Source organism: Chaetura pelagica, unplaced genomic scaffold, assembly GCF_000747805.2.
Source record: "Chaetura pelagica isolate M959 unplaced genomic scaffold, ChaPel_1.0 scaffold123, whole genome shotgun sequence".
Lineage (NCBI taxonomy): Eukaryota > Metazoa > Chordata > Aves > Apodiformes > Apodidae > Chaetura > Chaetura pelagica.
This window is the reverse complement of record NW_009953295.1, coordinates 4,666,175-4,681,043: the sequence shown is the minus strand read 5'-3', so window position 1 is coordinate 4,681,043 and position 14,869 is coordinate 4,666,175. Positions and strand designations below refer to the sequence as shown.

Sequence of the window (14,869 nt, the reverse complement as noted above, 5' to 3'; positions counted from 1 at the left end):
CTGCTTGAAAGAATCCAGTGCAGAGCCACAAAGATGATTAAGGGAGTGGAACATCTCCCTGATGAGGAAAGGCTGAGGGAGCTGGGTCTCTTTAGCTTGGAGAAAAGGAGACTGAGGGGTGACCTCATCAATGTTTACAAATATGTAAGGGGTGAGTGTCAGGGGGACGGAGTTAGGCTTTTCTCAGTGATGACCAGTGATAGGACAAGGGGTAATGGATGCAAACTGGAGCATAGGAGGTTCCATGTGAATATCAGAGAAAACTTCTTTACTGTGAGAGTGACAGAGCACTGGAACAGGCTGCCCAGGGAGGTTGTGGAGTCTCCTTCTCTGGAGACATTCAAAACCCACCTGGACACGTTCCTGTGTGATGTGCTCTAGGTTGATCCTGCTCTGGCAGGGGGGTTAGACTAGATGATCTTTCGAGGTCCCTTCCAACCCCTAGGATTCTGTGATTCCACTTCTGGAAAACATCCTCTCACCCATCCCTCAAAACCCCGGGGAGAACGGGCTCACTCCAGAGAAGAGCCAGGCAGGCCCTAGCTGTAACTCACTGCCAAGACTGGGGAGTCAAGACGTGTCGGCCGCGTTTCCTCACAAACTCGTCACGAGTCAATGCGGATCTGGAAGAACGCGTGGAAATCCCTGACACACATCCTCCCCACGCCAGCAGGCCTGGTGGCCCTGGTCCCCTGAGGATGCGTGGCCTTCAGGCAGGGCACAGGGCTGGGGCTTTTCCAGTGACCTGCTCCTAAGGCCTCACACCGACCTTGGCTTCACAAAACGTCCGTCTTCCATCTCTTCTATTCAGTAAGTTCATGCTGGGTCCCGCCCAAAATACTTGGGAATAATTACTCCCCCTGTGCTGCTGGAGGCCTGTCTAACCCACCTCTGCTCTGTCCCAGAAGGGTTGTTTTGAAACGTGGCAGCATCCAGGTGGGCTTGGTGCACCGCTGGCTTTAAACAAATACATTCCTTCTGTGCAACATGCTTCTTTTTGGCAGTCCCTTTGGCTTCATTATCTCTCTGTAGCCACTATTTTGTGTGTACACCTTTTACATCTACAAACATGCAGGTCCTTCATTTTGGGAACATAACAGATGTAAAAAATGTTCATCATTAACGTTACTGGTAGAAACTAATCATGATGAGAAGCCAAGAACTGAAGCTCATTCAGAATGTATGTTTTTTTGTTACTTGGAATATTGTAGTGGGACTGTCACGGTCTTCCCATTCATGTTATAACTTTTCACATCCTAGGGGTGCTTCTTTTGACTCTTTTAAGTAAGGTGGAGCCCCAAATTGATAAAGCTATCAGTACTTTACCTCATGTGAATAATGAGGGGTTGTAATCGGCATCTCTAATAATTCTGAGGGAAAGAATTTGAAGATAGTGTTACTTTTTTTCTTTTTTCTTTTTTTTTTTTTTAGCCATGCAGCAGAAGAATCTCTGTTCCATTCTCCATCTGAAACAAGCACAGTTGTTCCACACGGAGTTAGGCTTTTCTCAGTGATGACCAGTGATAGGACAAGGGGTAATGGATGCAAACTGGAGCATAGGAGGTTCCATGTGAATATCAGAGAAAACTTCTTTACTGTGAGAGTGACAGAGCACTGGAACAGGCTGCCCAGGGAGGTTGTGGAGTCTCCTTCTCTGGAGACATTCAAAACCCACCTGGACACGTTCCTGTGTGATGTGCTCTAGGTTGATCCTGCTCTGGCAGGGGGGTTAGACTAGATGATCTTTCGAGGTCCCTTCCAACCCCTAGGATTCTGTGATTCCACTTCTGGAAAACATCCTCTCACCCATCCCTCAAAACCCCGGGGAGAACGGGCTCACTCCAGAGAAGAGCCAGGCAGGCCCTAGCTGTAACTCACTGCCCAGGCTGGGGAGTCAAGACGTGTCGGCCGCGTTTCCTCACAAACTCGTCACGAGTCAATGCGGATCTGGAAGAACGTGTGGAAATCCCTGACACGCATCCTCCCCACGCCAGCAGGCCTGGTGGCCCTGGTCCCCTGAGGATGCGTGGCCTTCAGGCAGGGCACAGGGCTGGGGCTTTTCCAGTGACCTGCTCCTAAGGCCTCACACCGACCTTGGCTTCACAAAACGTCCGTCTTCCATCTCTTCTATTCAGTAAGTTCATGCTGGGTCCCGCCCAAAATACTTGGGAATAATTACTCCCCCTGTGCTGCTGGAGGCCTGTCTAACCCACCTCTGCTCTGTCCCAGAAGGGTTGTTTTGAAACGTGGCAGCATCCAGGTGGGCTTGGTGCACCGCTGGCTTTAAACAAATACATTCCTTCTGTGCAACATGCTTCTTTTTGGCAGTCCCTTTGGCTTCATTATCTCTCTGTAGCCACTATTTTGTGTGTACACCTTTTACATCTACAAACATGCAGGCCCTTCATTTTGGGAACATAACAGATGTAAAAAATGTTCATCATTAACGTTACTGGTAGAAACTAATCATGATGAGAAGCCAAGAACTGAAGCTCATTCAGAATGTATGTTTTTTTGTTACTTGGAATATTGTAGTGGGACTGTCACGGTCTTCCCATTCATGTTATAACTTTTCACATCCTAGGGGTGCTTCTTTTGACTCTTTTAAGTAAGGTGGAGCCCCAAATTGATAAAGCTATCAGTACTTTACCTCATGTGAATAATGAGGGGTTGTAATCGGCATCTCTAATAATTCTGAGGGAAAGAATTTGAAGATAGTGTTTCTTTTTTTCTTTTTTCTTTTTTTTTTTTAGCCATGCAGCAGAAGAATCTCTGTTCCATTCTCCATCTGAAACAAGCACAGTTGTTCCACAAAGAGATGGTGACTCACTGCTGTTGAGAGTCACTTCCAATTTAGATTACATCATGGAAGGTGTTAATCTATCAAGTAGAAAATCTTTTTTTTTTTTAGCCATGCAGCAGAAGAATCTCTGTTCCATTCTCCATCTGAAACAAGCACAGTTGTTCCACAAAGAGATGGTGACTCACTGCTGTTGAGAGTCACTTCCAATTTAGATTACATCATGGAAGGTGTTAATCTATCAAGTAGAAAATATGGTTGCTCACACAGGAGAAAAAAACTTTGGCAATGATACCAGGAAAAGATGTTGCTTTACAGTATCTTTAAATTCCGAGGGACTCTAGTCACTGACAAATAACCTTTTATTGTGGATACTACTAATTCTTTCTGGCCATGCTGCTGTTTTACCTGTAGCAATTGTGTCACCTGAAATCAGAACATGTTACAGAGCAGCACAATAAGAACATGTCATTAAAATGAGGTCACTTGTGTGTACCTGCAAGCACATGTACAATTACTAATCTAAACTTCTCAACTTCTGCAAAACCGCATCTGATGTTATGCTTCTGAAGCACTGTAATAGCTGACCATTCTGTTACATTACTGGGAATGTGTTATTTCATTTCTAACCTCTTTCTCCTAAGGAAATGAGGCTTATGCAGTTACTCTGTGTGTCAGTTCCACCTCATAACTTTTGGATCTCTTCACCAATTTTAAGTGAATTTAGTAGAGTGATAGACTTCTTAAAGGGTATTAACTTAATGAAAGTTTTATGGAATTCAGTGGCTGTTCCAAGTTAGCAACCCATTGAAAAGCAAGGCAAGCAGAACTTAGTTCTCCCTATTCTATTTGCTCTTAACAAACCAGCTGACTGGTATTCAGAACTTGGACAGCTAGGTATAAACACCTACCCCTGACACCAGCCACTTCTTACCTGGCCTGTTAGGTGGATGATGCAGAACCTGAAGGTATAAGGGACAGAGAGCTCTGGAAATAATGTGAAAGTCATCAGAAAGAGGCAGGAGGGATGTAGGTTGATGGGACAATAAAGGAAACTAGGCTTCATTAGTTCTACTACTCACAGATTTCCTTGCGGTTTTTTTTGCCTTTTTTTTTTTAATGAATAAATCTTGCAGTCCTGTTTAGAAATGCTAATTCTGATAAGGCAGGTTGCTAGCATATGCAGGTTATTGTGGTTTTACCAACTACAATAGAGCTATGATTTTTTAAATCAGCGTAAGATGCCCCCCAGCATTTTTATGGACATAAAGAATCATGTCTTTATTTCATTTTTTAAAAGTGAGAAAGAAAAAATACCAACTATTTTTTCTTCCTGTATAGTTATAAGCTTAGTTCACGTCGCTGTTTGGCCTCTGAATGTGGAACAAAAGAAAAAGAAAAGAAAGTAATTTGGGAGCTGACCTGCTGGAGAGCAGTGTAGGTGAAAGGGACCTGGGGGTCCTGGTAGACAGGAGGATGACCATGAGCCAGCAATGTGCCCTTGTGGCTAGGAAGGCCAATGACATCCTGGAGTGCATTAGAAAGGGTGTGGTTAGTAGGTCCAGAGAGGTTCTCCTCCACCTCCACCTATTCTGCCTTGGTGAGGCCGCATCTGGAGTATTGTGTCCAGTTCTGGGCCCCTCAGTTCAAGAAGGACAGGGATCTGCTTGAAGAAGTCCAGCACAGAGCCACAAAGATGATTAAGGGAGTGGAACATCTCCCTGATGAGGAAAGGCTGAGGGAGCTGGGTCTCTTTAGCTTGGAGAAAAGGAGACTGAGAGGTGACTTCATCAATGTTTACAAATACATAAAGGGTGAGTGTCAGGGAGATGGAGTTAAGCTTTTTTCAGTGATGACCAGTGATAGGACAAGGAGTAATGGATGCAAACTGGAGTATAGGAGGTTCCATATGAATATCAGAATAAATAAATAAATTACTGTGAGAGTGACAGAGCACTGGAACAGGCTGCACAGAGAGGTTGTGGAGTCTCCTTCTCTGGAGACATTCAAAACCCACCTGGACACATTCCTGTGTGATGTGCTCTAGGTTGATCCTGCTCTGGCAGGGGGGTTGGACTAGATGATCTTTCGAGGTCCCTTCCAACCCCTAGGATTCTGTGAATTCTGTAAATTGCTGTTCAGATTTTTCATAGTGCAGAAAATCCATCAGTTGGCACAGCATGCTTTTGAAAGTGTGACAGGGACTTACAAGCAATTCAGTTTATCCACAAAAGCTTAAAGCTACTTTCAGTCAGAGCTGCTACATAATGAACGTATTTCTGGTAGTAAGTAGCTTTATAACAGAAAAACATTCAATGAGATCCATCAGGAGATGGAGGTTGAAGCTTGCCAAAGGCTAGAAAAAATACGGGTTTAATTCAGTAAGAATGTTCAATCAGTAGAGAGTGATGTTTATGAGCATGGCACTTCTCCATACCTCAAAATGTTTTAAATCAGCCTTCTGTTACGGACCTAGTTACCAGCTACAAATTGACACAGAAGCTATTGAGCTGTGTTTGTGTTGTGCACAACACAACTGGGGAGGCATTTGTAGTCCCTTTTGGTCTTGAGGTTTCTAAATGTAAGCAATAATGCTTACATTTTTGCTTAGTAGAAAACCCAGGTTTAATTGCTTTGTTTGTTTTGTTTTGTTGGTTTTTTTTAAACTCCTTCATGGTTATGTCTACAAGGGAGAATACCTTAGACGGCTCTAGCTGTTGGTAGGACACACCAAAATCAGTAGAGTGTCATGCTGACACCTCCAGAATTTCGCTGTGCCAGATGGGCCTTTTTTGTGTGTGCATGTCATATAGCTGATGTCAAGAATTATAGAGGCAGGAGACAGTGGAAGTGCTTTACTTAGCATATGGCAGCCCTGGAGGAGCAGCAGCTGGGTCTCCTTTGGCTCCAGCATCATTTGGCTTCTGCACCTAAGCATGTCTTTTCCACAGAGGCAGCCCCATAATGGCCAGGAGCCCTGATATGCTGAGTCTGCAGTGTTAAAAGGTTATTAAAGGTGCTCACAGACCTAACTTTTGAAAAGTCTTATGTTTTAGGATGAGGTGTTGTGATTTGATCTCAGATAGAAGTTTTCACTGTGCATGAGTAGGGCTCAGATAATGAGAGAGTTTAACAGTTCAACCCTCCTCCTGAGTGTGTTAGTTCTGCATTGCAGCCTACTTGTTGTAGCTTTCACTGTGTTATTACTATCACCTTTCTGAGGATTCAAAACTCTTCACTTAAGGTGCCCTGCTGTTGACTGAGGACCCTGAAGTGTGTTTCATAATGCTATATACCTATAGAAAGTCCATTAAATGGACATGTTTATCGAAAAAGAAACCTGTGAAATACTTAAAACACACCAGAAACCATGATTTAAGCTATATAAAGGCAAACTTAAGGACATTTTAATTTTTTGCTTTGATATATTTTTTTCAGTATTTGTAGTAAAATAACAATTATAGATTAATAATACTAGGTGTTGTATAAACTGGAAGTAGTAGTAATGTGTTATTTCTCAGAACAGTTGTCTTTCTTCTGGTCTCCACTATCTGAAAAGTTTTGGGGTTTATCAGTCCATAAACAGAATTCCTTTCCAACATGAAAATACACAGACACACACACATTGAGGCCCATACAGTATTAAATGTTATTGATTACATAAGGATGGACAGCATTTCATGTCTTTCTAATGAATAGAAAATATAACTGCAGACAGCAGACAGGCATTCCAACAAGCTCCATGAAACTACCTGGCATTTTCTAAGCTCCTGTGCTGCCTGTAGTGTCACAGTCACAGTCACATTACATGTATGGAGCTGCAGTAAATAAATTACATCAAATCATCTTCTACCAGAGTGTGATTTGGTGAAAATGTTTAGCAAGAACAATTCTATTTTGTCAACCCCCCAAAAAATGCTGTCAAAATATTTTTGAAAGTTGAAGCCACTTTGTGTCAACAGTTTCATTTTTAAAAGCAGAGCAGTAATTTTGGAAGGAAGCCTAGAGAATGGAGCTCTGTAATAAAACAGAGTTAGTATTTCCAAATATATGTTTCATTTGGGATATAACTTCAGCTTTTCAGTAGGAGTTTTTACCATATCCGGCTTCATTTTTTTAGAGCATTTTAGGTTTTTTATCCTTCTCAGCCTTAGACCAAGGAGGGAGTGGAAACTATCAAAATAAGACACTGAATACAAAAACGGTATGTTGCACTCCAACCAAAAAAAAAGATGGACTAATGTATTTGTAAGGAGATTATTTCCATAAATGTGATAATATCACTAGGCAAAACTCATTAAATATAGCATAAATCAATATCAAAGCTCTACAAAGCTTGTGCAAGCAAGAATTACAAGCTAATTTTTAGTAAATTCTACTGTAAAGCAATAAGGTCAGAGATGTATTTCTTTTTATTTACCTTATTTTGTTTAATCATTTCCCCAGATGCACATTTCTCATGCCAATAGCAACTCCCATATCTGTGTGAGCTAAAAGTCTCAAGGTCAAGGTATGGGTTTTTCCTAATACCACAGGAGAGAAGAGACAGCAAGGAGTTGGCACAAGAAGAACTGAGTCTTCCCTTGCTTTTGCTTTAAAAGTTGAAGATATTTAGAAACTGATAAGCAAGTTTAATCTTGTGGTTGCATTTGAACCAGCTGTATTTAGGCATTTTTCTGACAGTGTACTCTTAAGGGGTCAGTCTGAAGATTTCACTCTGCGATACTTTTTAAAGTGCCTATTGATTTTACTGTTCTCCTCTTGGTGGAGAGTTTTTCTGATATTATTTTTTTTCTTCCTAATGAACAAGTCAAGAAAATGATGAAATTAGCTATATCTCTAGCTGTATTAAATGTATAGGATAAACAATTTTTAAAATAGAGGAAAACATTTTCAATTTATTTCCTGAAGGTTTATTTTGAATATGGCAATTAGTCACTTTGTAAGAGTATGTACCCTACCTTCAGACAAAAATGACTGTAAAGATAGCAATATGTCCTGCAGTATATATTTTGAGCATTATCTTCCTACAAATATTGGAAGACAAGTAGTTGTTCATTTTAGTGAACCATCATATTAATGAAGGTGATCATCCTTCTGAAAACCACTCCATACCATCCTGAGCTTTCATCCATTACAATTGTTGAAGATTAGTGACTTAATTCACGGTATTAGGATGAATCTAGGTATATTACTATATATATGTAAGGAAAGACCTAAAAAAGCTTTAATTCATAGCAGTCTTAAAAGAATAAGAACAATCCCTAGTGTTCATGCCTGCTATATCCTAGCCTGAAGATTAATATCCCATGTGTCTAAATTAGTGAACACGGTATTTTTCTCTGCTTCCTGGATTAAACAATTAAATCATTTTGCTATGCCTGGTTAAAAAGCTACCACATTCTGTTAAGATAAGAGGTACAATAAATTGGTCTAGCAAGGTGACATTTAAAGCCTGAATTTACAAAGAGAGGTAGTAATACGTGTCCCCATGGCTGTTAAAACATTGGTGGGTTTTAGGCTTGTAAATGTCTTTGTGAATCCAAGCCTACGTTACATGCTTCTAGATGCTCAGATAAGAGAATGCTATAGAATTTCAAAATACTGTTTATTATTACCACTGTTGAACTGGTGGGAATAGAGGGACTATAGACAAAAAGAGTTAACACTGCAGCCAGAAATATTTTGCTGATTCTTAGGTGTGCGATTTAGCAGGGGAACAACATTTGGTTCCTAATTGCAGGCATGTTTCCTTGTCTTGTGTCAGGGTAGTTTTTCTGTAGGTAGCTCCTGTGTAACACTGTTCAAAGATTTCTAAAACATAATGGCTGGTGAGTTAGAAACTAATCTCAACACTTCCTCCCTCCTGAAAAATCTGAGGCAGTTAAAAGCATATTCTAGGAGTCAGGCTCCCAGAAACAGACATAAATACATGAGAGATACAATCAGATAGTAACTGGAGCCTCTGAAAATGAGGTTTGTTAACTCTATTTCTTGGGTTTCCTCTGTGTAATTAGATCAGCACTTAACTGAAAGCCCATGTAGACATATCCTGTGTTTCCATTTATAACAGTCAGATAACACCTTCCACGTAAAGATGTTCTGCCCTGCACAAACATTTTTTGTATTCTCTGAGGCAGAAAAGGGTTAGAATCCCCATTTTTATACAGAATGAAATATGGAAATGTGGACAGGCATAGATGAAGCATTTTGCCCAAGGTTACATATAAAATGTTATACATAAAAGGTTTTATATCTGCCCAGCCCAGGAATATATAACCCAAATCTTCTCTTTTTCTTATACTTTAACCACAGAGCCATCTTTCCTTCCTACTTAAAATGCTTTCAGTGTTTTTAAATGCTGCAATTATCCTTTGACTGCTTTCTATTTAAAGATGGGGATATGTACTCAGCACATCTCTAGAAGGCACAACAGCAGCATACATTTGTTATAAATGGATTGTTCAGGATGCCTAAACCTGAAGAAAGAAGCTATTATTATCTTTCTAATGCCAAAAGCATTTTAAAAGTCAGGAAACCCTTTTCTCCTCAGTATAACAAAAAAATCCCCCCGAAAGTGAACACTGTATTCCAAATAACTTAAAATTAATAGTTTTTCTCATGGAGATTGGAATTCACTGGATTATGATTACAGTCATCACTATTGCGTTATGAGGGAGAGAGTATAATAACAGTGGCATAATCTTTATGTAAAAATCTTGTAATAAACTTGTTTAGAAATATCTTTTCTCTAAAATGAGTTGCTGGTAATTTGAAGAAATGAGATTTGCCTTCAGTTGTTTTTGGTTTCTTACAGAACTGAATAGCATGGGTTATTGTCCTGCCTTATACAGACACTGTGAGACAATTAAATATGTGATCAAATAATCAAACAAAGCAGAGTCCAGTCCAGGATATTGTGCAGGTTCATTTCATTTTCCTGTAGCTTCCTGTGCTAGACAGAAGCACAACAGAAACCAGACAGAACTGTTTATCAAACAGTTAGGATGGAAAATACTACACTGAGTAATTCCAACACAGTCTACTATACTGAACAGAGAAAGAATTTCAACAACAAACCTTATATGAGCTAATACTTGAAAAATCAGTGTTGGTTGAAAATCCCAATTTTTCCTGAGTTGTGTAATATAACACGAGGTATCTGCATTCAGTTATGGGCTTCTTAGGAATCCAGGTGCCTGGTTATGTTTGCCTAGAAGAAAGGTGGTTGTGTTTATCGTGGGAGGACTTCACAGGATCTGAAGGTGAAGCAGAAAGTCTGTAGCTGCATAATGATAGACTACCCTGAATATGTGAGGCAGGAGCACTGCCACACATTCAGGTTTGGTAAGTATGAGAAAATATGTGTTTCCTCATGATGTATCACAGTGTTACAGCCTTACCAGTGCTTATCCATTGAAGCTGCTGCAGCACAGCTGTCGAGCCTACTGCCAGTGGACAAGGCGGTGCTGGTTACACAGGAGTGCCGCATTGGTCACATCTGGGTCCCACATATTGCCCACTCCTACATGGAAAGCAGGGCATAGAGAGGAGAATACTGGGTGCTCAATGCTTGTTCCATCATGGAGTAGGCAACTTGGAGGATTATGCTTGTGAGAAGTGACTCTGGGTGTTATATGTCAATGTAGTTGACACATCTGTTCAGATGACAGACTCCACATCTCTTCATGCAGAGCAGCAAAAAGAAGTTCTGAGGGGGCTGCTTGAAAAATTAATGTAATAAGGGAGCTATCTATGTCAATAAGTATTGGCTCAGCTAATACATTTTGTGCTTCTGTTAATAATAATTTTTCTCTCATTTTAATCACTTATTACATTGTAAGAAAAAATTAATTATTGCTTGGAAATAGGGAAAATTGTGCAGAGGTGCTAACATTTTTTAAACTACTGCTCTCAGCTGGAAATGATGGAAAGAGCAAATAATCAACAAACACAGTATTTCTGCTGTCTAAAACCAAGTTGGTCTCCTATAATGTCATTTAATAAAAACATGAGGCTGTTTGGCTGCATGATACAAGAAGTTATAGACTGCTGGGAGAGATCTTTCCTGGTGAGCTCTCCAGATTGTATTTCTATCCAGGATAGATTCAGAAGATGCAGCTGAACTACTGCAACCTGAGAACAAAAGAGTATCAGAGCAGAGAGAGAAATGGGACAAGTAAAACACAAACACTGAGACATGACATTTAGTAAAACAAGCACCAGGATCTAAATCTAATATTCTCCTGCTGCAGGAAACAGAACAACACTAAAACAGATCAGAGCTCACGTCTGATCACACAGAGATCTTGTCTCTGTTTGACACGGCCATTTATCAGTAAGCTGTGTTACAAAGCTGCTGCTGATCAGCATGAAACAGTGAAACTGGTAATGTTAGTATCGTTATAAGGAGGATAATATAAGACAGGGAAAGCAGGTTTATTTGGGATATCCAGCTGAAGTTACCCACCTGGCAGAAAAGAGGAGAGCTTCAGATAACGGAACCATGTGCTTTTCTCCCAAACACTGGAGATTACTGGTTCTGTGTCTGGAATAACAGAGGGAAATGAGGGGCAAAAGGTGGGGCAGGACTGATCTTTTGGCCTTCAGAAGATCTACCTGGAAAAGATCAAAGGACCTTGTAAAAAAATAATTAGAAATTCGTCCCCATTCGAAGAACCGACAGCAGGTGGCACTACAGAAGGCAAAGAAAATTTCTGAAGTTGTGAGGAAGCAACTCGTGCTCACTCAGGCAACCTGCCTTGCAGGACCGGGGACACCGTCTTAGCGGTGCTGCCCTGCCGGTGGCCATCATCAGCTACAGCATCATTTAGCTGGAGTAACTGTTGCAGATCAGCAGAGATGAGAGGAAGGGCACATACCGTCTAGTTAATAGCGGAAGTGTGTGATTTTAAATTTATGGTTTTTTGAACACAGACTGCATCTCTCACTTGGTAGAAGAGGGCTGCTCAGTTTTGCTTGGCTGTTACTAGATGCATGAACTGTTCACTGCATATTCCAGGTTTCTGCCCACTGTCTGAGACTGCTGCTGTTAGTGCATACCCTAGAAACAGTTCGAACTTGTCCAGACACTAAACTAACCTCTGTATGCACGCCCAAAGGTATGGGCTTTTCCCAAAGATTTTCTGGTTCTGCTCAGGCAAACAATCCAGCAGCATCTTAGTGCAGCAGGTTCACACTTAATTGTCTCAGCTGTTACAAAAAAAATAATAAATGTATGGTGCAGCAGATGCCTTTCTTTCCTTTCTACTGTTGCTCGTCTAAGGGAGGGATACGTGTCATCCTCTAATGACTGGCTCAGAAGAGAAGTCTCTTTCTGTTCTCCCAGCAAGTGAAGCTGGCCAGACAGAGCAGACTGAAGACCAGGAAGTGTTTTGCTTACAGTGAGACTGCCTCGAAAACTGCAAAGAGTATATTGGAAAGGAAAAGGTCTTCCATTGGCACAGCTGGCTCAGGGCTCTGAGTTACTCTGTCTCACCAACTAAATCACTGCTTTTAAGGCAAAAGACAGATTTTCATGCTGATAACTAAACAATGCCACAACAACCGGGGACAAAGGATATATGAACATAGCAAAGCAGGTAATTATACAAAGTATGTTACTCTCAGTGTCTTTGTAAATGAGTACCTAGATCACACTGAAATACATCCTCAAAGAATCAACATAGCTATTGATAGTACCATCCATTGCATCATCCACCAACATGGGAGAAACTCTGAGATGATGGTGTCCCTCTTCATGTCCTTCTCTTTCAAACCTTCCCCAGGCTTCTGAGTAAAAGCTCTGACTTATAATATGTCAGATTGAATGTTTTGTAAATTCCTAAGAGAGCAATGAGTTTTCTTTCACCAAAGGTGTGGCTCTTTGAGCTGTTCTGTGTGACTCTTTTAGGGGGCACTAACCTTCCACATTGCTGCAGGTTTGACTTGACAGACTGTTACTGGACCACACATGTTCTCTGCATGCCCTTGCATTCTTCTTCTCCCCTAAGGCATAAAATATGGAGCAGTCCCATCTGCCATTCCATTCTTTTGCCGCATCTAGTTCAAAATAACAGGACTCGGTAGCAGTGGGAGAAGAGAACAGGTTCTGAAAAGAGAACAAGCACAAAAATAAAATTTGAGGAAATCACTTTTGTCAGATTGTTAGCACTATTTCAGCAGGTATCAGAGATTTCAGCTTGTGACATCAGTGCTGGTCAGGAGAAAAAATGGTATTTAAATATAAAATTTAAATTTTTAATTTTAATATCAAAAGGATGTTCAGTTTCAAATGATAGTAAAGGTTTTGCAGAAGACAGATCTAACTATAGAAGATACAAAAATCTACACCTCCTACACTTGTTTCCTTAGATGCCTGATAAAATGGCATCTTAGGATCTTAGCCTGGGTTGAGCTCTTGAACCTATCAGCGCATGCATTGGGGATCTGCAGATCAATCTTTCTTTTTTTCCGCAAGTGCAGGAGAGGACATGACACTGTCAGGCATGCCAAAGAACTATGTCAAATCAAAAAGGCACAATGTCACATTAAGGTACACAAAGTACGCAGGATACCTGCTTTCACTGCTGTGCTGCACGAGAGCCTGAGGTTGAGATGATGACCTTCAGTTCAACTGCTTATCCAACTCTTTTCTGCAGGTGTGAGTAAGGGTCGTGTCATTTATTGCAACAAATTTGTTGAAGTTGATAAATTTGTCGGTATATGTAGCTCTTCCACAGGGTGAAATGAGTCTATGAAAAGTCAAAGTATTATCATTGCTTTCAGATGCTGAGTACCATCTTGTAATTTATAGCAATTTATTTTTTTCAGTAAAGGTAAAGTTATAATCCAGAAGTACATTTTATAACTTTTGGGTTATTATTTTAGAAAAATATTTTTGTCTTCTGTCTTTTTGTACATATTTCTTAGAAACATGAATGAAATTGTGGAAAAGTCTTGATAATATATTGGAATAGACTTTGAAGGATTAAATTAATATATTTATATTTTTACTAATAATAGAAGTGATTTTGAATAAAAGCATAGAATTCAGTTGGCTGCTATTACTTACAGTAATCTATAAGTATTCAAACGTGGTAATAAATCCCAGAAAAATCATAAAACTTAATAGAAATCAGGAAATTTATACAACAACCTAATGTGAAAAAGCATTCTTTATTATACACAATATTTTTCCTAGTTTGAAAGTGTATCATTCAGTCAAGAGGCAAAGTACGTAGCTTAGATGATTAATTACATATATCAAAGAACATCAAGATATAGAGCATAAAAATATCCATATAATGAAGACTGTTTGGTAGGGAAAACAGCAGAAATACTAAAGAAAGTCTTTGACTTTACAGCAAGGTGATCAGGAGCTTCCAGAGTTCACTGCAGGAAAGCACTGAGAAACATTTAGCTTCATTAACTCTGCATTATAGAAAACTAACATTAATGTTTGATAGGTATTTTTCACCATTATTCACTCAACCACAGAATTCATTTCTGAAGGCACAAGCATATTAAACAGGGACATTTCACATAAAATTAAATGCATGTGTCAGTTAAACAGTCCTTGAAACACCTTCCCTCAGTGTAACAGAAAATTTCAGGTACAGCTGTCAGCTACATAAAGGAATCAAAATTATTGACAAGGTTTATTTTGTAATTCATGCTTTTCCATTGACTGTGCTGTCACCTGTACATCATTGCTGCTTCACTTTTCTAGAAGAGGTCTGTTCTGTTCCTACATCATCTGTGCTGTAAGATGCCATCGTAAAGCCAGTCTTTCCAGTAAACAGATTCCTCCAGTTCAGTAATACTTTTCTCTTGGTTTGTTTGATAAGGTTGAGGTCAGAAAACAAACGGATTTTGTTCTCCCGATACTGGATATTGCCTTGCTAGGGTTGCTTTCAGCAGTCTATCCTGTTCTCCTATTTCAAACTTAGATGAAATAAAAACATTCCCACTGTTGTTGGCTGCCACATTCTCCACACCAGTATCCTACAGCACTTTTCCATGCAAAATATATTCTTACCTGATATCAATTTCCAGAAATTCAGCAGG

General features: G+C 40.1%; 1 protein-coding gene across 1 annotated transcript in view; it reads right to left on the bottom strand.

Moving 5' to 3' along the window:
* Window positions 1–14,869, bottom strand: part of TUBGCP3 (tubulin, gamma complex associated protein 3) — a 121,446-nt gene that overhangs the window by 49,350 nt on the left and 57,227 nt on the right. Inside the window, exon 2 of the mRNA XM_009997967.1 lies at window positions 12,725–12,911. Coding sequence (XP_009996269.1) covers window positions 12,725–12,911 — 187 coding nt within the window. The remainder of the gene's footprint in view (window positions 1–12,724; window positions 12,912–14,869) is intronic.